Source organism: Meleagris gallopavo, chromosome 7, assembly GCF_905368555.1.
Source record: "Meleagris gallopavo chromosome 7, MGAL_WU_HG_1.1, whole genome shotgun sequence".
Classification (NCBI taxonomy): domain Eukaryota; kingdom Metazoa; phylum Chordata; class Aves; order Galliformes; family Phasianidae; genus Meleagris; species Meleagris gallopavo.
The window spans coordinates 1,863,058-1,884,688 of NC_139410.1; the positions used below are offsets into that span (position 1 = coordinate 1,863,058).

At 43.0% G+C, this 21,631-nt stretch overlaps 2 protein-coding genes across 12 annotated transcripts in view; one reads left to right on the forward strand and one right to left on the reverse strand.

Moving 5' to 3' along the window:
- The window catches only part of HIBCH (3-hydroxyisobutyryl-CoA hydrolase), a 37,979-nt gene extending 23,841 nt beyond the window's left edge, over positions 1-14,138 (forward strand). For all 3 annotated transcript variants that reach the window (XM_085227522.1, XM_085227520.1, XM_085227521.1), the window contains 6 exons: positions 99-185; positions 1,844-1,902; positions 2,325-2,406; positions 7,009-7,128; positions 7,751-7,784; positions 11,894-14,138. In XM_085227522.1, the coding sequence (XP_085083648.1) occupies positions 99-185; positions 1,844-1,902; positions 2,325-2,406; positions 7,009-7,128; positions 7,751-7,784; positions 11,894-12,009 (498 nt within the window). In that variant the 3' untranslated portion in view covers positions 12,010-14,138. The remainder of the gene's footprint in view (positions 1-98; positions 186-1,843; positions 1,903-2,324; positions 2,407-7,008; positions 7,129-7,750; positions 7,785-11,893) is intronic.
- The window catches only part of AKAP19 (A-kinase anchoring protein 19), a 48,906-nt gene that overhangs the window by 6,276 nt on the left and 20,999 nt on the right, over positions 1-21,631 (reverse strand). For 4 of the 9 annotated variants that reach the window (XM_085227526.1, XM_085227529.1, XM_085227527.1 and 1 more), the window contains 3 exons: positions 20,906-20,974; positions 20,259-20,335; positions 10,436-10,484 (listed from right to left, as the gene is read on the reverse strand). In XM_085227526.1, the coding sequence (XP_085083652.1) occupies positions 10,436-10,484; positions 20,259-20,326 (117 nt within the window). In that variant the 5' untranslated portion in view covers positions 20,327-20,335; positions 20,906-20,974. Of the gene's footprint in view, positions 1-10,435; positions 10,485-11,247; positions 11,898-14,190; positions 20,336-20,905; positions 20,975-21,082; positions 21,615-21,631 lie in introns of those variants that run through there. The other 5 variants (XM_085227528.1, XR_014884250.1, XR_014884249.1 and 2 more) reach the window with 5 other exon arrangements.

Sequence of the window (21,631 nt, forward strand, 5' to 3'; positions counted from 1 at the left end):
ACACACGTGTATTTATACTATATTGTACTATTGTCATAGCAGTAGTAATTCAGAAAGTACATTCTATTTTACTTACTCTTAATTCTTATTTTCCATAGCTACCTGACTTAGAGAAAGACCTGATAGCATTGAAATCTCCTTCAAAAGAAAATATTGCAGACTTGCTGAGCTCTTACCACAATCAGGTAATCCAATTAGTTACTGAAATCAAGTAGAAATGCTACTTAAGTGTATGTAAGTACAAATTCTTTTTTATGCTCCTGATTATTTGTTCTGTGGTGACAAGATAATAGGTTTCTGAACTCCTTGTACTCTATGAAATAATACTTTGCAGCACAAACACCCACAGAAAATGTCTGCCTTTTCTTTTCACTTTTTATTCATTTTGTATCCTGGAAATTCCTACTGTGGTCAGCAAGCTTTCTCTTTCAGTGTGTATATGTGGGTTCTCAGCTGGTAGCATGATGATGCAGAAAAAACATTGCTGCTTATTTTTTTCTGTTATCTGATTTTTGGCATTTGCAATTTTACCTTGCAGAAGGTAAAATACATAGCCAGTAGCAAAACGTGATGGCAAGCACAGGCTGGGGAGTTATCCTCAAATGAGACAAATACAAACATAATGGGAAGAACCACGGTTGTTCTCCAGAGGCTGCAGGAGTCACAGAGCCAGATATGAAATGCTAGGCTGCTTGCTTGGAAGTGGATGTTTTCTCTTTGTTGGCCTGAAGAATTGTGCTACCTTGATGCCTTTGATGTGAATTTTAGCATTCCTGTGATACAGACCATCTGCAGACAGGGTTTGAAGCCTGAACTTAAGGGCTTAAGTTGTCCCATTAATTCTTCAAATATTTTATATGTGTGTAACCTTGAAATAAGTAAAAGTCTAAATGAGTACAGCACTTATTTGGAGGATATTTATTAGCAGAGTGCTGATCTGTCCTCTTGAAAGCATTTGAGATCTTTAAAGCAACATTTTCAGGGAGAAAAATGTGCTGTTTTCCCAGTGGACAAACCCATCATTTTTGGAGGCAAATTGAAGTAGATTGCTAACATGTAATTGGTATTTGTATTAGTGTCATGGAACCGTGGGCATGACAATGAATGGGTTTATCCAGTGGCTGCTTATTTCAAAAGGAAGGGAACTTCTGGAGTCTCGCTGGGTTTCCCTTTCATCAGTCATCCTGTCTTGCTGCCCAGTTGATTGGATTTAAAATGAGCAGTGCCTGCTCCTCCTGCTTCTCTTTCGGAATTGCTACGTTCATAAGTAAAGATTAAATAGAAAAGTAATGTAGATAAGCTCATTTCCATAGTGGCACCGAATATTTTGCTAAATTGAAAGCCCTGAAAGAGGAGTGATTCTGCATTGCAGTGTGCTGCTTTACAAGATGACATTTAGTGCTTGAGAGAAGAACCATACGTGCATTTTTCCTGCTTTGCTCTTTTCTATGTGTAAATACATACGTGTCTGTCTGGGAAACCAGACATCTCTTTTTCCTGTCTTCAGTATTCCCTGTTTTTTGAGGAGACTTATCAACATGTCTTGGTCTATTTGATAGAAACGTATCGATAGGATAACCATGATTACCCGTGTACAAGATGACCATGCAGTCAAATGCGTGTATGTCACAGCTCAGAACCAGCCCTGCAGTGAGATGACACCTCTAACACTCACAACATGAAGCAGGAAGATCAGTATGCATATTGTAAAACAAATTCATTAAAAACAGCTTACAAACATTACATGTTCATTTATCTTTCCATATTTCTGACGTTTTTCACTACTGGTGGGCTTTTCAGACAACTGATAACCAAGTCAAATATGTATTTGCTTTTTAAATAGACCAAAATTGACCAAGAAAAGGAGTTTGTCCTTGATGAACATATGGAGAAGATTAACAGGTATCCAAAAATCTTCTCTTTTGTTCTTTTGGGTAGGAAGCATGAAGATAGATCCAGAAACAGTGTTCTCCAGATAAGGTGAAAGAGATGCCATGTAAAGATTTGCTTTTGGTGTGCCTTGTGTGAAGCTCATTAAATATTTCAGTCTTCAGCATATTAAATACTTGAACATAGTAGCCTGAGTCATACACCATTCTTTTAAACAACATAGCATATTAAAATAGATGTTTTGTTTTGAAGGTGGATGGAGTTTTGTGGGAGTAATTTTTCAGTTGGAAGGGAAATGTTACACGGTACATTCATGTTCACTGGTAGAAGGTCGTTTCTGTTTCTCATTTCTCTGTTCCTAGCATTTCATAGGAGGGAGGAGGGCTGAAGCAGTGAGACAGATAACTTATTAATAATTTTTATTCTTCTTTTAGTATTTTTTCAGCAAATAGCATGGAAGAAATTGTTCAAAAGTTAAAGCAAGATGGTTCTCCTTTTGCCATGAAGCAGTTAGAGGTAATGCCTTCTCTGTTATTTTTGTTAGAGGTTTAAGCTGGTTCTGTGCTTTCCTGCTGCAGAGCAGTCAGTCTATAGCTGCCTTAGTAATGCAAAAATGAACAAAAGAAACCAACACTCCGTAACCATAACCAGCAAGACACTGACTGTGATCCTCAAGTTCTCGTGTGCGGTTGGTTATGTGGGATTTCCTGTCTTTTCCTCTGACAGGAATATTCGTATGTGAAATGACAAACTGTAAATGCCATTGTGTGTTGTACAGAAGTGCAATCTAGTGAAAAACAAATGCCCTTTTCCCTTTTTTCCCACGATCGGGGGATGATGGTAACAAAGGTTCCTTTTATAGCTTCTCATTTTATTGCCAGGGGTTGGAATAAAACAGTGCCAGCACAGTGTTGTTCATTTACTTCCATTTCAGATATCTCATCTGGGCAAATAGCACGCCATTTATCATCTAAGGTTTGTTGGTGGTGGTGTTGTTGTTTTTAATCTTCTTTAATGCCCCTTGACTATAGTCGTCAGTCACAAAATACACGGTATTAGTGCAAGCTTCCTGCAAGCCTCAAAAGCAAGAAGCAGCTTACATGTAATCTCTGTGTTTTCTCTTTCTCCTGTTACGTACCTGGATGTAGGTGCTTTGTGAAAGTCTGTCGTCAGGCTGTTCAAATACTACTTACAGTGGGACAGAACACAAGCATTTCTCAGGAAAAGCTTTGTTTAAACTGTCATTACTTCTTACAGTATCATTATGTCTTACAGAGCCCTGATTCGTAGTAAAACAAAACATGTCCATCATCTACAGGCTTTCATTTGGACAGGAGTATAATTCTGTGATGCAGTATTGTTAGAATTAGGCATCCTGTCCCCACTCCTTTCAGGATGGTCCCGGAGCAGCAGTGTGTTCTAGAATTACTCAAAGTAACACATACATTTCTGTTCTTCATTAAAGATTAATATCTTGCTGTTGGAACTCTCAGACATTTGTGAGAAGGGAATTTTGGAATTATCTTTGTGCCAGGCAGCACGGCTATTACTTTGCACCCTTATGGTGCGGATTACAGAAGCAAAATAGGATGAAAGAGGAAGCTATTTAACACTTGTATTCATATTCTGTTAACTATCAAACATATTTTTGGATATATTGTTGCATACTTAGTTTTATTTCTTAGGACCCTATTGCAGACTTTTTCTATTATACGATTAATAAATGAATGGCTGTCACTCCTGAACAGTTCTCTGAACAGCAGTATTTGCTCCATATAAGACATCAGATTTTGTTAACATAAATTGCTTCTGTCCACTCAGAAAGCTGAGAAAAAATACTTTCTGGTAGGGACAAGGTTTGGCAGTGTAAACACGTATGTTAACTTCAGACAAATTTCTAACATCTTCTGTACTAAGCAAGAAATTGTTTGTAGAATTAAATACTTACCTTATCCTTGTGGATGTGCTCTGATGTGTTTCTCTTTGGTGTCCAGGTGCAGGAACAGCAGCGTTCTGCTGTTAAATGCAGAGACCGGGAATGATTCAGAAATAGGAATGTTTATTTTGTTTCTTTTTTCCTGCTATTTCTTTTGATATGCATTAGCCAGCTTATTGAATAGGCCACAACTGAAAGCTTAGTTTGGAGTTACTCACTGGCACATCCACACCTTGGACATAGGGATACTTTTGAGCATTCATAAAGTGGAATTTCTGCATCTGCTGTAATTCATGTACGCTGTGAGTTGTGCCATCCTTGCTATCCTCTTCTGTCCACACTACAATACTGTTGTTTTTTATTTCCAGATGTGCCTGCTTGGTGGGCTCCCACCTGTCTGATACTAAAATAGACTGCACAAATAAGGAGCATGTAAAGTTGTTAAGCCAGTCACAGTGAAGTACTGACTTCATCCGACCAGAAGTGCTAAGTGGGATCAAAATCTGCAAAGCATCACATTTGAGTTCCTCTTCACACGATGCTTTTATAGAGCTTTTCGGGGGGCAGGTCAGTGCAGCTACTGATCACCTTCATTGTTAGTGAAGGACTTCCAGGGCAGCACGCAGAACACTGCAGAGACTGTAAGAAGGAACAGACACCATGCTGACAGCAGCTGGCTTGCAGGGATGTAGACACCAATCCCTGAAACTCTAAATGAGTGTGCAGTAGGTGGGTGAGATAGATGGTAGGGATGAAGCTGGCTGGTTTCCTAATAGCAGCGAATTCAAGAAAAGAAGCATTTGCACTGTTACAGACCAGTAAGTGATATATCTGTCCCTGTGTAGCTTTCCAGCAATGCTTTGGCTAGAGCTCCTTTTGTCAGAGCTTATCCAGAGTCACTGTTCAGCACAGACCAAGGAACGCTTTGGTATTTCAGGAAGTGAGTGATAAATGTATTCACCTATTGCAAGACAGGTGATACATTGGACCTCTGGGGTTTCTGTTTCTTTTAACTTACAACAAGCCTTCCCCAGGGACCCTCAATAGCTCAGGTTCAGGTCAGAAACTGTGATGGCCTCGGAGACAAAGATGTTCCAGCTGTTTTTTCTTGTAAGGCACTCCACTGAGTCAGAGCCAATTTGGTCATCTTAATTTGCTAGTATCTTATTGGAACTCAGATATGTTGTAAATTCAGCTTTGTAGCTTTCAGGTTCGTTAACACTGAAATCAAGATGGTCTCAGAGATGCTGATACAGAGATGCATAGATGTCAGATACTTCTATGACAACTCCTTTGCATTTTTGTACTCCCTCTCCCACGCCAGCCTATCCTGTCTCCTTTTCAGGTCTGTTCCCAAGCACCAGTCCCCTCCTCCTCTTTGTACAGAGGATTTATTTATAGATACACACTGACTCATTTTTCTGCATTACCACCTACCCATTTTCTTCCCTTCTTCCTCTTCCTTCAGTTTGATTTGTAGCAGTGTCTCCTCCACCTCCAGCCTCATTGATATGCTGAGATAGGCAGTGCTGTGTGCACATGACTAGTTAAGTTAATCTTCCCCTTTTCAGTTTTTTCCCCCTCATTTCATCTACAGAAGCAATGTGTTGCCTTGTGCACACCACTTGGCTTGGTCTGAGCAAACACATTCTGATACAGCTTGAAACCAAGCAAAGGAGAAAAGACGCAGTTCAAGGGTAAAGCCAGCAGGCATGCATTAAGGGAAGAAAGGAGTCCTGTTAGGAATTGCTACACATCTGAGACCTCTATCATGACGTAATTAAACAGGCATAGCTGGGTTCTTTATCTGCTGAAAGGATGCTACTTGTTAGCTTCACCAGGATTGGTTCTTTCTTAACTATTTTCTCCCTCAAAAATGGTCAACATCAGCATCAAGGAGAACAATAGAACCAATGCTTTTAAGTCTCAATTCCACAGCGCCCTGCTCGTACAGCAATCACATGTTTTCCAGCTTAACTGGGCTAAATGGGTCACTGCTGTATCAGCTGGTGTCTGGAGAGGGATGAAGAGTAATTGAGAGCCAGAAAAAATGTTGATGTTGATGACTGGAAAGCTGCCATTCCAGTCTGTGGGTAAGGAGTCTAATGTCTGCAATGAAAATAATGTTAAGAGGCAAGTCTTCCATCTGCCACTTCTCAGTAGAGTGGTAAAAATGTCGTAATTAACTGGAAATGTCTTTTATACTGTGAATAATAAAGAGGTTTTAGTTGGGCTTGCAGGAGAAGGAGGCACGTTTAGATTAATAAGCTGAAGATCAGCAACCATAAAATGTAGCTTCTTTCCTCAACAGACCTGAAGGCTTTGAAGCTAAGTACTGTTTTATTAACCAGGTTTTTGTCCTTCTCCCCACCTCTTTCACTGTTTACTGGCACGCTGTTAATTGAAGGATAGTCATGAGAGCCAGATTTACAGCATTTGTTTGTATGCTTTAGACGGATCCTGCCTGTTGTGTAATATTTATAGCCTGTAGCTCTGTCAGAAGAAGGAAGAACTCCAGGCTTTCTGTCAGCAGAGCAGGGTAGGGCTGAATTACTGCACTGTCTGCTGATCCCATACAAGAAGCCTGTAGAAGACAGACATGCACCTTGGTTTGATATCTTTTGTGTCATTTCCCCTCTCCCCAAGATTTTCTTCTTGTTATACTGCAGATAGTCATAAAACAAATACATAAGTTCGTGGCTAACCTTGATGGTATTACCTTGCTATTCTATCAAACAGCTTATATGTTACACCACAGTAATATCAGCTACAGCATCAGTAACATCTAAGAGCTATTCAGACTGTATGTATATAAATATATTCTCCAAAAAAGAATACAATTGCTTGTAGCAGTCGCCTCCACTTCTAAAAAGATAGACGTTAGGAAACGTCTTTCAAACTGCGCTAGATCCTGTAGCTGGCAGTAGTTGGATCAGAAGCGATGGGAAGAGTTCTCGGCCTCCCAGAGGTGCTGGCCTGCTTCCCAGAGACCTTGGTGTAAAGACTGTGCAGGTCAATTCACTGAGGATGACAGCATGGTGGCAGGGAGCAGGAGGACTGCGCAGCCTGTAGAGGAGAGCTCAGGCAAGAGTGCCATCCTACAAAGTTCGAAATGCAAAAGAAGGATTTTCAAATGCATCTAAGTTGAAGAGTATGGAAATAATTGTTCATGTCTTCCCCAGACTATGAATAAGATGTCGCCTACATCCCTAAAGCTGGCTCTCAGACAACTCAGAGAAGGTGCTTCCATGAGTTTACAAGACGTGTTCACAATGGAGTACAGACTGAGCCAGGCGTGCATGGTAAGCAGGAAGCAGAGAGCTGGCTCTGCAGCCAGGGTTGGGGCAGATCTGTCAGAAACAAGTTTTACATAGCTTACACCAAGGGCTCCCATTTATTTCCAGCAAGTTACTTTAAAATAACATTTTTATGCATGTTATTAAATGAATCAGATGTATGTGAGAATGTGGTGTATCCAATTCTGTTACATTTGAGTGCCTGCTGGTATCTTCACCAGCTGCTTCCTGATAATGGTATTGTTGCTCCATGACCAGTATAGCATCCTTAGCGATTTAAATGTTTTCTCTTCATCAGAAAGAACTGGATATTTCCAGGATTCCTTTAACTGCAAGGTGTTCTAAGTGTGCAGAATACATACAGCATTGCTGAAGGTGAGCTTCTCTCTGAAGATCCCTTCGTCCTGCAGTGCATGAAAGCTGCTTGCTCAATAAGAGATGGATGTTAGGAGTTCTGGCTGTGTTTAAGCAGATTATGTAACTTTTTAATGAAGAAAGCATGAGTAGGAAATAATTGCACAAGTAGAAATTAACTGAATCCTGAGAACTCACATGACAGACAGAAGTGGGAAAAGGAAAGAGGGGATCAGTAGTTTATTCTGTTACAGCTTGGTCCTTTGTCTTTCAGAGAGGCCATGACTTCTATGAAGGGGTTCGAGCAGGTAAGTGCACATACCTGCACCTTTAGTTACCCAAACTAAATATTCTACCACCTCACTGTTGTGTTAACCTCTGGAGATAGAAGCGTATGCAGCAACAGCCCGAGAACACTTGCCAGCTTGCTTTATTTTGGCTTTTCTTGGTCAAAAGGTTTCACTTGGTACAAACTAACAACTACGTTTCCTCTGTGATCTCACTGTCCTTAAGGGTTGTATCCACCGATTAACACAGCACTGTGAGAAGGTTTCAGGAGGGCATTGGGAAAGTTCTTAAGCATATTTAATGCCAAGACTAGTGATTGCTAAGCTGGTCCCTTCTGTGCCAAGTGGTAGTGCTGCTACACTACTGTGGTTTAAGAAACGAAGACTGAAAGTCAGTAACAAGTATTTGCATAGAATGCAGTTACAACAGAGATTGCTTTTGGCCGTGTCAAAAATTCCTCTCAGTGAAGGTGTCTCACTGCAATAAAACTACGTCTGTTAAATAATTCAGCATTTTACAGCAGTGTTCAAGATAGATAGCAGTAAGAGCAGAGCAGCAGTTCAGCAGGTTCATTCAGGGGACAGATGCCCTTGATTCTGCTGCTGATTCAATGCGCAGTTTGTCAAACCCAATGTCACATCTATTAGAAACTGCAGGAATTATTTATGTACTATTCAGCACAAGATGAAACAAAACAAAAGCATTTTCTTCTCCAAGGAGCTTACAGTACAAGACATTTGTATAACGCTTTGGGAATAAGAGGTGGGAACCTGGCTTTTAGTTTTCACACAGTTATGCACTCAAGTATGTACTGTCACCTCCTCCTCACTCTTCATATTTGTCTTTAAAATCTACTTGCATAGCAAAGGTTAGTTTGAGTATTTCATGTCAGTAACGCTGTATTAAAGACAGCCTAGGGATGAGAGATTCAAAGTTTTGCACGACACAGGACAAGCTTCTTTTATTAATTAGTCCTTAGCACTCATTAACAGGCACTCCTTTTAGGATTTTATCACACGTTGAGAAGTATGTACTTTTCATTGTGTGGTAATGGGGATAATGATATCTTTAGGAGAGAATATTCCTACAATATATTCTGAATCACCATATAGGTTTTCACAGCTGCTGAAATGAAGCAATTTTGGAAGACACAAACCTCAAAGGCTGGGAGTTGGGTGAACACCAAATCAACTCCTGATTTGTAACTCACAGTGCCATTAAACCATCTGGGGACAGGCAGAGGACAAAAGGAGATTGCTTCTCACCATGCAGACTGTAAATCCCACATGGGGCTGTAAAGAAAGCAGCTGCAGGAGCAGTGGTTGGGTACCTTTCCTTCTGACGTGGGATGATGAAGCAAAGGCATAATTGTGTCAGAAATGGGGAAGGAGAACAGATTCAGCTGCGCTGACCGGATGGCTGAGAATAAGCACTTGAAGCACTTCTGAACTCGTTGTATATATGTTCTCAGATTTGTCTTACATTTGTTGCTTTTTTAGTAAGATCTTTCTCTTGTTTAAGAGTCAAGGAGAATCTGACTGTCATTATTGCAGCTAGGTCTGATCTCATAAAAATCATTATCCAACAAGGTGCCAAGCACCCCATCTTTGATTTGCAAGTGACTTCGCTGTGCACTTCACAGGATCAAGCAGATTGAGTGAAAATGAACGCATGTGTTTGTTCTTTGAATTCCAAGCACTTCATAGCCAACTGTTGACCCCCACAGAAGGATCTACCCACAAAGTGGACTTAAAATATAATCATCAGATTTTAGTTTTTGAAGAGGGTCTTTCAGTAACTGTGGCTATAGGTCATGTTTTAATGACAGCTTTTACCTACTTCAAGCCACGTTTTTAAACAAAATACTTCCCTAGCATATGTAGTAAAAGCTGACACAAAGGTTTTTAAACCTACTCTGATCTGAGGTCAGAATTGTATTTCTCTTTTTGCCCAATTTCCTTTCAGACGGGCTGAGAACCTGCTGCAAACCATCTCTTCATTTATGTTTCTTGTTGTTCGTGCTACTGAAGAAAAGCCAAAACCTTAAAGCATTTAATACGTGGATCATGCTTCATCCGTAGGGCATGGGATCTTCCCACATACCAGTAAATGTGGTCTTTGAACACTTCAGGGATCTGTAGTTCCCTTCAATGTACAGAACAGTACATAAATTAAGGAATGCACAGCTCTGGGTGACTGCCAAGGACCCGGAGGTCTTTCTTCGTCAGAAGGGCAGGCACTTTTGGAGTCAATACCTTGAACACATCCAGGTGACTACAGCCTCAGCAGTCTGGGAGGACCAAAATGTCTGAAGTTACCCTCCTATTTGTGCACTCTAGGTGAAACTGTGAAGGCCTTTATACAGTGCTGATCTTGCAGAGATGGTATTTCTGCACGCAGCAGCGGGGTGCTGCTTCTGCCCTGCAGTGCTGGCAGCTGCCAGCCTCACCCCCGTAGGAGGGAGCAGGCAGACAGTTTTCATAGCAGCTCATAGAATCTCAGGTGCTTAGAAATACCAGTGTTTTGACTGTGCTGAGTGAACATAAGCAGTCGAACACAAAGTCTTGCAAACTCATTCCTACCTTTTTTCTTTTTCCTTAAGGAACACAGGAGCAAATCCATAACCATAGCACTGTGTTACTTTTATCTTAACGAGCTTCCCTCCACCTACCTCAGAAGTCCCCAGAATTCCTGTTCCATTCTCGTGCAGAAATCTCAAGCTGGAGAAGAACAAAATATAGAGAAGTTATTGCAGTAAAGGAGAGCATTCATAACACTGTTAGATAATAAGTACTGGAATTTAAGAAAGGTGAAACATCTCATAGGAGGTAGCATTAGGATCATTCAGTGTGACCAGCTGTCAGCCTGGCTGCTGACCCAAACAGATCATTCTGTCTGACTGCACAGTGCTGCCGTGCCAGTGAGAATTACCAGCAGTGACTGTGGTGTCTCAGATCTGAAGCTGTAGCAGTGTGCAATGGACTTTTCCCCTATTGCTCTCTAATGTAAAGCATCTCCAGTCAGTGCTGTCTTTTGTAGGGGACAGATGATTTCCGCCAGTCTGTGATTGTGAATTGAAGAAAATAATAAGTGCTATTCCAGTGCAATAAACATAAGTGATTTGGGATGGTTTTGACCCAGACCAATCAATGGCTTCACATCACCACACGTGAAAAGGAAAGAAGTGTGAAAAAGTGTAAAAAAGTTTGTAGAATCGTAACTTTTCAGTAAGAAAGTAAATTAATTATAAAATAAAAGCACACTGCTTTTGAAGAATTACCCACATCACTTCTACTACAGCTATGTAATGAACTTCTACTCAGTGCTTATTTGCATCCAAAGAGCCCTCAGTCCTGAACTTGAGGAAGAATGGGGTCAATGCTTCATTCACAGCTCCTCCTTTCTTTGAAAGCTGTAAGAGGAAAAGTTGCAGTGTCCTCAGCCTCAGCAATTACTGCAAGTTGTCCTTTGAATGAGACTTACTTTCTGGGTGTTCTCTGAGTGGTGCTCAATAGAGGGAGAAATGTTTCTTCTGCAGAGCAGTCTTGATGCCATGCCTTCTGCAGCTGTGACACAAGGAATGCACTTTGAGAATCGTGTACCTCATTGCACTTTCCCATGCAGATCGTTCATTGATGATTTTCATTTTCAGCGGTGCATTTCCCAGCATACAGCGCAAACTATATATATACACAGTTGTACAAATCCTCACAGTTGGATCTATACAGCTCTGCAGCACTGTCAGTATTCACAATACTCCTGAATTTCCCACAATGATTCTGTGCTGTGCTACTTTCTCATTGATTATTTCAATGATCAGTTTATCTGGTGCATTTAAATTAGCCACAGGAATCTTCTGTTCTCTACAGAGTCCAGTTTGGCACTGGAAATCCTAACACTATTGGAGCAGTTCTTCTGGGGTGGTCCAGCACTCCTTGTGGCTGGCAGCCCTCAGCTCCCTCTCTGCACGGGTGACAACTCAGTAGAGTAGGAGGGTGCATTCCAACTGCTCTGTCTTTTGTGAAGCACGCTGACTTTTCTCTCTGGTGTATCTCTGTAGATCTGGGTGCAACCAGAACTCATCTCAGTTACAGAACGTAACTGTTGTGTTTCTCTCCCCACTCCACAGTGCTGATTGACAAGGACCAGTCCCCCCGCTGGAAGCCTGCTGCTCTGGAAGAAGTCAGCGATGAATTCGTGGACAATTGTTTCAAGCCTCTGGGAAACAACGACCTCAAGTTGTAGAGATCATATCTACTGACATCTTACACATCTGCTTCATTTTATGCTATAAAAACTAAGAACAGCGTGATGAAGTATGACGAAGCTCTTAGCCAGCCTGACTTGTAACTATTTTTCACTTTCAGTACCATTCTCTTTTGTTATGTAGCTGTAACGACAACATGATTACATCTCTGGTTAATAAGGGGAAAAATGACTTGAAGGCAAATAGTTATTCTGACTGCTGTTAGACAATGATTAATGTTCAGCTTTGGGCCTCAGCCATTGAGGGGAATCTTGCGGGGAGACAGTGCGGCTCAGGGATGGGCTGCAGAGCAGGAGCTGAGGAACCCATGGTGTTCCTGGCTCTGTTGCTGGGCTGTTGAAGCAAGATTGGGCCTCTGATTCTTCTCTGTGCAATGAAATTAAGATATACTTAAAGCATTAAAACAGTCGGAGCTACAAATGCCAGACATGCTAATTTCATGGCGTTAAGTAGTCTTTTAAATCAAAGGTCAGACTGACGTATGATTATTAGTCTGAGAGCAAGGAATTATTCTATTGATTTAACATTTGGTCTGTGTTCAGCATTGCCACGTGATGCAGACGATGTTTCAAATGTCATAATAGCGTCAGAGCCCCGAGCACTTTTCTTTCCGCTGGTAAAATCTATTTTGTAAAAACGCCATTGATTGAATTGCATAATGAGCTTCTCACGATTTCGAGCATTGTTGGAGCTTTTCCTGCTCTCCCAGTGGCAAAGAAGTCACTGTCTCCAGCCTCCTCTGCCTGCAAAGGAGCACGTTGGCTGCTGGTGGTCCAGCAATTCCAAAGGCAGTGGCCCTGATGCTCACGTGGCTGCAGCGTGGCTGCACCATGCCGGCTGGCTTCATTTCTCCTTGTGCCCAGCAGCGTCCTGAGCTGGAGCCGTCCCTGACTGCTGGGTGGGAAACTTGGGACAGGTAGGAGGAATGCAGCAGGATGCACTGGTGATAGAGAATAGTGGCAAACAGAATGCCTCCTGCCACACAGACCCTGAAGTTCTTTAACACAACAAATCTTCACAGGTGTGTCTGTGGGGACCAACATTTAAACATTCATCAAAAAAACACTCAATGTTCATTAAAGGTCACTGAATTCTGTCAGTAACAGTGTTTAAAGTTCTGTGATACAACCAGAGCCCCTTGATACTACTAACATACTGTAGAGAGGGGACAAGACTTATTTTTCTATTGTGCATGCAAAGCACAGCTACAGATCTTTGTTCAGTATGAAGGCTGCACGCTTTTATATACTCAAGCAAATTGTACATCGGTACCTCTTCTGACTTGTTTCCACAGTTAGAGACAGGTTACAAATGCACAATTTGGGAAGAGGAACCACTGACATTAAGGAAAAATCAGTCTTGCTCAATACCATCAGTTATCAGCACTGGGACTAAAATCAGAGCCATGGAATGGTTACAGAGCTCCCAGCATTTGGCAGCTTCTGTTACCAGCAGCACTGGTCAGTGCTGGCTAAGAGCTCTTTCCTTCCTAATGCTGTTGCCTGGAAACAAAGTTCAGGAAATTCAAGCATCAAGGTGAACTAGAGTGTCTTTCAGAGAATTAAAGGTGAGCACAATAAAGAAAAATGGCTCTTTGCATTGTCACTAGAATCTGGAAAGTAAAATTAGGAACATGTCAGCTGCCATGTAACATTGCTCTGTACATATTTACAAGAGAGACCCTGGGTTTATTATTAAAAGTAGCTGAGAGGCTTTGTTAACACCTTTGGGATAGCTTCTAAAAATACGACTCAAATTTCTCACTTACCTGTGCCGTAAGAAATACAGACCTTCCTCTTCTTTTAAAATTCTAGATTCTTAAACAACTACTGTATTTTAAAAAGAACTGGTCCATGCCTCTATTCCTGTACAAACACTACAACTGTCAGCTGCTGCATTCATGGAATAACACAGTGATCCCCGTGGTGTAGAGATTGTCCCTTCTGTGCCTGAGAGGGACCTGCAGTATTTTAGCTGCTGCTGAACCAGGAAACAGTGATGTGCACATCTGTGTGCTTCCGAACTTGACGTGAATCATCTGGAGCTCACAGTAATGAGACCCTCTCCAACTTGTGCCTTTTTACCAAATAAAAGTCGTATAAGCAGATGGCCATTTTCATTTTATTTGGTTCACAAGAAAATATTTTCCACAAAAAATCTTGTAAAAATATAATGTAGTATGTTTTATTTGAGAGTACGGATGTATTGTACTACAGAAAGGTCAGTGGTACAAAGTTGTGCTGCAGTTAGTGTGCTCCAAAGCATTCCTAGGATGTTGTCAGTCACACACAACCCACTCAGACCCTGCGTGTGTTCCACAGAGAAAACACAAAGCACACAGACACTGAACTCCAAACAGAAGGACGTGTGTATGTCAGAGCACACCAGTCCCCTGCCAGAGTGCCTTTATTGTACTAAATCGAAGAATTGGTGGCAACTTTGCACTAAGAGTGGCTTTTGAAGACTGCAGAATAGTTTCATCTAAAGGTAAGCAGACAGATGGAATTCCATTGAGGTGAAGAAACCTTTATTATTACCCATTTAGCATTAGGCCTGTTGGCACAGCAGCACGGCCTTTCCAGTCACTGCCACCTATGGCATGTGCACAGCCCAGTGGCCGGGCCCAGCCTGGCCAGTGCGAGTCAGCAGCAGTCGTGTGCTGAGCTACCAAGAAGTACTTCTGATCATTCCTTCTGGATACACTTCCCACCAGCTGAATTTCAAGTGATGCTGTTTGTCAGAAAGTTTGCAAAACAGCTGAGCTCTCTCTCAATTCACATCTGAGAGTAAGCTGAAACACTGCAATGGTCCTCCTTCTGCTGCTTACCGCTGCTTCAGAATCGTACTTGTATCAGTCACGAGGACTGTGTGTGCCTTTTAAAAATAGTAACAGTGTTTGCCAGTATGGAAAGCAGTTTCCTTCTGCAAAATGAAAACATGAAATTGGAAGCACTTGGATGCAGGAAAAAATGACATGGCTGATACGTTGGCCTTAACAGAAGAAGGAGCAAATGGGTGCTGAAACAACACAAGCTTCCTACGAGGCATTCACTTTGCCTAAGATGGCAGTGGAGCGGTAGGAGATCAGTTTGTTTCCTCCTCCCAACCCCAGAGAGCAGAGCAATAGAGGTCAGGCCCAAGGCCCCAGAGAAGAGTGGGGCTGTGAGTTCTGCAGCACTGCTGATGAGTGCAGCAGCCGCTAGCCTGGGGCCCAAGGCTCGCTCACAGCCCTATGTTCTGCTCAGGCCTGAGGCTCCCACAGCTCAGCTGTGCCTCAGTGCACGTGGCTCTACCCGTGGGGATGTGCTCAGCCTACGGGAGCAGAAGCAAGGCAAAGGCCAGCAGTTCTGAGGGTGTGATGCTGGATTGAAAGCTCAGCGCAGTGCAGCTGTAGTCCCATGAAATCAATACAGCCCCCTGACCAAAAAAAAAGTAAAAAAAATACAAAGCAAACAGCTTTGGCCTGAACGCAGCAATTAGATGTGATTAAACTCTTACTGCAAGATTTTAGAGAATAGCCTTCATGCATTCGCAGAAGCCAGAGCATCTGTTAACTTAATTACAATGCACTATTTATCAATATCGTAATGTTTCTCATCGGTTCTGTTAAGAGTGGAAGTTGAATAGGATCATAATCCATATGGTTCCCTGAATACTATTTGGTTTTATAAAACGCTTCTCACCGCCTTCGTCGTTTTGTGGTTTGTGGGCCTGCTCGGGTCAGAGAATCAAAGTGAAGGTTACAACAGCAGCTGCCTTTGCTACATAGAGGTCCTGCTTTCGCTTCAGCAGAACACAGACAAGTTTGCCAGGCGTACCATTCTCGTCACCTACAAACAGGCCATATATTTTTTATGCAGTACATAAATATAATCCATGCTTCGTTCTTAAGCATCTCGGGGGCCCCTGCGGCAGTGCTCCTGCAGTTGCAAGGCAGTTGCATTCTTCCCGTTTTCTTTTTTAACACTACTTTCTGATCACTCAACACGTACAAAGACAGACAACACTCATCATATGGCTGATAACGAACAACACGTGATTAATAGGTTCTACTGTATTCCACAGGGTTTCTTAGCAATATAGATTAAAAGGCAATTTTTTCCAGCCTCTCCTTGCAAACACACCCAGAGGAGCACTCTGCTCGGTCACAGCTGACTTTACTCAACTTGCACCAGCACCAAACACGACCTGCTGGCAGACAGACGCTCGCTGAAGCCAGACCAGGCTCAGGGCACATCGCTCTCAATGAAAGGGATGTCGCTGTATTTGCTCTCTGTCACTGCCCACTGCTTCACTGCCTGATCGAGAATCTCATGGGAGAGGCGGTGTGCGTAGTCCAGCACTATGGCGCTCGACGGACCTTTCTCATCCACCATCCCTGCTATCAGCGACGATTTCTCCCCGGTGCACCCTTCGTCACCTTCCCTGCTCCCTTCCACACGGATAGCGTTTGATCCCGCAAAGGCATCTTTGGATTTGATGCATCCCATGGTACATTTGAAAACCCAGCTGCAAAATTCAGTTCAACAGCATGTTTTCATAACCTGGAAGTGGCTCCTTCCTTAGTTGCACAGCGTTGCTCCTTCTTGCCAGGGGTTGCACTGTCTCCACCAGTGCTTCTTTACTTCTGGATAAATCTGTCAAAACAGTGTTTCACAGAAATGCAGTAAATAGTTCACCATTTTCAGTGAGCTCAAAGAGGAGCTAAAGTGGTTGCAGAAGCTGTAAAACCAACTCCAATACATCTGTGCACGGAGCATCTAAAACGTGTTTTATCAGTACTACAGTCACCAGGCAGAGTCCAACTCGAATTCAAGCTTCCCTGGAATGCAGTTCCCAGAGTGTGGCATGAGCTGTAAGCCATCTATAACAGTCTGTCTGCAATATAACCATACAGGTCTTGGGAATAACATCTGTTTCTTCCAAACAGATGAGATAGTGCTGCTTTCCTCAGTCTGTACACAAATACCATTTAACTGCAGCGACTGCTGCTGCTGCTAAGAAAGTAAAACAAAGAAGAGCCTCACACAGACAAAAGCAGCAGGTAACCACCACCTGAAAGGACTCGAGTTACATAAATGCCAGATCTGCTCACCTTGCCAGAACAAGCGCTGTACGAAGCACACGCTGACATGACCTCCAGGTCTGCTTCACCAGAACGTGCCAGCAGAAAACTCTGCCTTTTTCCCCACACCTGAGCGGGTCCTTCAGTCGAACTGATTGAGAATCTGAACTGCTGAGCCCCACATTCCACTACATGCAGCTTTGTTACTAACCTACAGAGCAGTTTCTCAGGCTCTTTCCTCTAGAGGGGCACAGCAGAACTGTACAATTTGCCTGACGTCGCTTGGCATGAGCTTACCATTCCCCAGAGTTAGTAGACTGCCAGCCAAAATAAAGACTGTGCTGCACAGAAACCAACTGTTCCCTACGGTTTCACCCAATGACGTCATACTGAGGTCAGCCAAAGTTAAACATTTTTTTGTAAATAGCCTTTGAAAACATAATTATGGCAAAGATATTAAGCTTTGTTTATTTCCTTTATGTACTGAGGGAAACAGGGGCTCCAATCCAGTAACCTGATGCCAGGCAAATACTGAGAGAGGAAATCCCATTTGCAGGCAGGTGACCACAGAATGGCTTAGGTTGGAAGAAGCCTCAAAGATCATCTAGTTCCAACCCTCTGCCATGGGCAGGGCTGCCATTCATCAGATCAGGCTGCTCACCCAGAGCCCCATCCAACCTTGACTACCTCGAGAAATGGAGCCTTCTCTGCTCAAGGCCCACAGGTAGGACAGCACTGCCCCAGCCCCAGCCCAGCAGCTGGCATGTGCGAGTCAGGCTCATGGTGACAAGCTTCTGTCCTCCTACAGGAGAGGACACTCGTGAGAAGGCCCCTACCTCTAGAAGGCAGCTTTTGGAAGCAGCTGTGAAACTGGCAGCCCCAAGCACTGCAGTGGTGGTTGGTGCTCCTGGAGTCAAGTCAGACCTGTGGGACTTCCGAAGCCACAAAACATTTTCACACCTTTTGCTTGTTCTCAGAACATCTCAGCACTTTAAAGAAACATCTGTAAATCACTTAAATCAGTGCAGTGTTTATTTTGACAATAACGACATGATGCAGCAGGTACCAGTGTGTTTTAAGACTAAGCGATATGGCCATCAGACCTGTAACATAGACCCTGCCTCAAGCATTACTAGTTTGACCCAACACAGAAGATAGTTTAACTATCGTTGAGGTTTATATTTTAAGAACTTGTTATTAAATGGGTAAAAGAAAGGATTATCTTAAGTGCAAAAGAAACTGAATATATATCCCTGAGGAGGTTTATGAAAATCCAAGAGATTCATACCCGTGTCTTTCAGCCACGTGCACCAATGCAACTTATAATGCTGACAGAACGTGCTTACAGACCAGAGGCCAAGGAGATGTCTGAAAGCCATTCAGACTCTGAATAATTCAAATCTTCTAAATAGTTTTGTCTCGTACATTTCTAATTTCAATATTTATCATTAATAAAATATAAATGAAGTAATTTGCACTTGCAGTTCTCAAGCTCTACATAGCTCAGAGCATCTCACATGGTAAGGAATCACTAGACAGCACTGCTGATCCCTGAGTTGCAACCTTTAACCAGACCAAGGAATACACAGGCTTCTCCCATGGTGCACAGATACCCTGCCTAATCCCTTCTCATTATACTCTGCTGGTGACAGTCAGAAGTTTCAGATTAGATCTCATGACACCCCTAGACTTGGCCAGAACTATAAATACTATAAATTTAAAACTCAGCTTCCCCTCGCCATAGTTTGAGCGCTGTCCAAATACTCTATGCCATAGGTGATATATTAGCATATTTTTGTCACTTTCATCTCTCACATTTTATCTAATGACTATCTGAATTATCTACGGTTATAACCCAATCCTTTTCTATATAATCCTTTTTTTGGTGCTCTTTAGAGAAGGTCTGTTAAATATCAACCAGTTCTTCTACTTTATCCTGGTATTAAGATGTGTCGGCCCTATAGCTGGAGATTTCCTTTCCTCTTTTTGAGCGACTCCAGCAAATGAGTTAGATGGAGGAAATGAGAGTATAAGGACAAGCATCTCCTAAAGCAGATATGGAGGGATTCTGTAGGCCAGGATCTTCTCCTCGAGGACTTCCCACCTTCTTACCTCCACCTTTCATTTGGGCTAACTCAGATATGGGTGTGACTGTCTGACATGGAGGAAGGAGCAGGCTAGAAAACAGCTGTATAGCAAGACATGCAAGACAATGAAATTGTTTCCTATTGATTACTAGTTAGGCTTAAAAGCAAAGTTATTGACCGTGGTTTCAATCGTGGACTGTTGCTCGTTTCATTATTCATGGGGTGCAGTACTTTCTAAGTCAGCGCAGTAGGTTTTATTGTTTGTCTGCTCTACTCTAGTTAATAATTGTTGGCACATAAACGCTTGTAAATGAAGTTGTCCTCCATCTCCTGACTGATTTCCCATTTTTCTGACAGCCACTGCTTGCACACGTAGGATAAAGCACTGTTTAAATCCTCTCTGCCTACCTCATCTCCACCATTGTTCTGATAGGGATTTTAACGCCTCTGGCTGTCTCACAAAGCACACATCTTTGGTAGAGGTGAGTTCACGTTACTGCTGGCACAATGTTGCACTCAGTAGCTGCACAAGGCAAAGCTGGCTGACTAGAGTCTGTTTCAGCACCCAAGCTCTTGCCTGTGGCTGGCTGTGTTTCAGAAAGCACTGCAGGGATGGTTCCAGGCTCAGGCCAAAACCTCTGTGGATACAGCTGCTCACCTGAGAAGCTCTTGTGCTTAGCTCGAGGCAGAAGTTAGTGTGCTGCTACCTGCTCTGCTGTACTGTCATCCAGGAATTAAAGCAGCACTGCTGCAAATCTTAACAAAGATTCTCTTCTTAAGGATCAGTTTTACAATAAGTGAAATGTTAGTTTGTTTTTCAGACAAACTAAACCAACAGGTTGCTGGTTCTGCTAAATTTCAGTCAAGCTCTGATCAGTAAGGTCTTAAATACCTCATATTTAACTTCAATACTGCAAATGCCATGCGTTGTTTTAAAAAGGGCCTTGAGAACACAGCCCTGGAATTTCAAGTACAAGTTCAGGTGTGGTTTCCCATTAGTTCCTACACGCTCACACACTGCAGTAATACAAAGAAGGAAAGTCCTGCGGGAGCCGTGCTGTGCAGTTGAACTCACCTCGCATGCAAGGACCACGCTGCCTCTCTGCCAGTCTTCCTCAGTGCTTCCTGCCAAACCGAGCTCATTTCTAATCACTGAAGGAAAGAAAGCAATGTTAGAAAGATGCCTACCGTTTCCTACCATACCACAAGAACAATGGAAAAATGTTAATAGCACATACACGGTCTTATTTTGATAAAAATGTTCCAGTATTAAAATCTTCACTCAGAAATAATCACAAAAGGATAAGCATAAGCCATCCACCACTAAGAGTTTTGTTAGCCTCCCTTCATACAATGAAGGGAGGCATAAAAGGAAGTTTTTGTGGCTTGCAGCAGCTCAAGCTGCCACAGGCAAATAAGTCCCAGCTCCCGTGTACATGGTTTCCCTTGGTTAGACCACTGAAATATCTCCCTGAAGAGCAGTGCTACACTGCAAGGAATCACCCTCTCCAATGCTGTTTTATCAGTCAGCTGATTAAAAACAAGTCCTACTTTTGGAAACAGCTCTGCGTAGCTGCACCCAGTGGAGCACAGTGGGTGATTTCTGCTGCCAGAGAACTGGGCTCCTCACTTCCCAACGTCCCCACGTAACGCCCTGTAACAGGGAGGCTCGTAGGTCCTTCTCCAGCACCCGTGAGGAAGGAAGCTCTGTGTGCTACTTACCAGGGACCTGTCTGCTCTGAACAAATCATCCCCCTCGTCCACAGCACAGATCGCTTCACGACTGGGACTCTGCAAAAAGAAGCCAGACATAAAACACTGCTCTTATCAAGTCAAAGTTCTGTATTACCACAGAGTTAAACGAATCCCTCAGTGCTGGCCCTGCGGAACTATGCTCGCCTGTTCACCCACAGCGTTTGACTTTCTCAAAGGCAGAAGGATGACGCAGCACTTCAGACATCAGGCTGAATGGCAGGCTGCAAGAATTTATGCCCGGCTCCCAACCCCAGGGCCACTGCGGGTGGGTGGCTCCCGTCCCCAAGGACAGGTTGGGCAGGGTGTGGGACGAGCGCTGTGCCAGGCAGCCAGTGCCCTGCCTGCTGCTGAGCTTAGAGCCCTTTTCTCTCTTCCCCCTCTCCAGGTTTCTGCAGGGAGCCAGGCCTCTATCACTGGGCACAGAGGGACAGTGGTCAAATCATCACAGTGATTTCAGCAGGGCACCGTAGTACCCCGGTGTAACTAAGTCCAGCGGGAATCTCTTGCTTCCTTGGACTGTTCAGACATAGCAGCTACACAGTTTTCTGTGCTGATGGGAAAAAAGGGAAGTTTAATGTTTATTATAAATGGTGCAGAATAGGGATAGAAATGCTGGGAAGCGTTCAACACAAGTTCTCCCTGTTATCAATAATAAAAATAAGCAATAGGACCTCTAGTACTACCCAAAAGCAC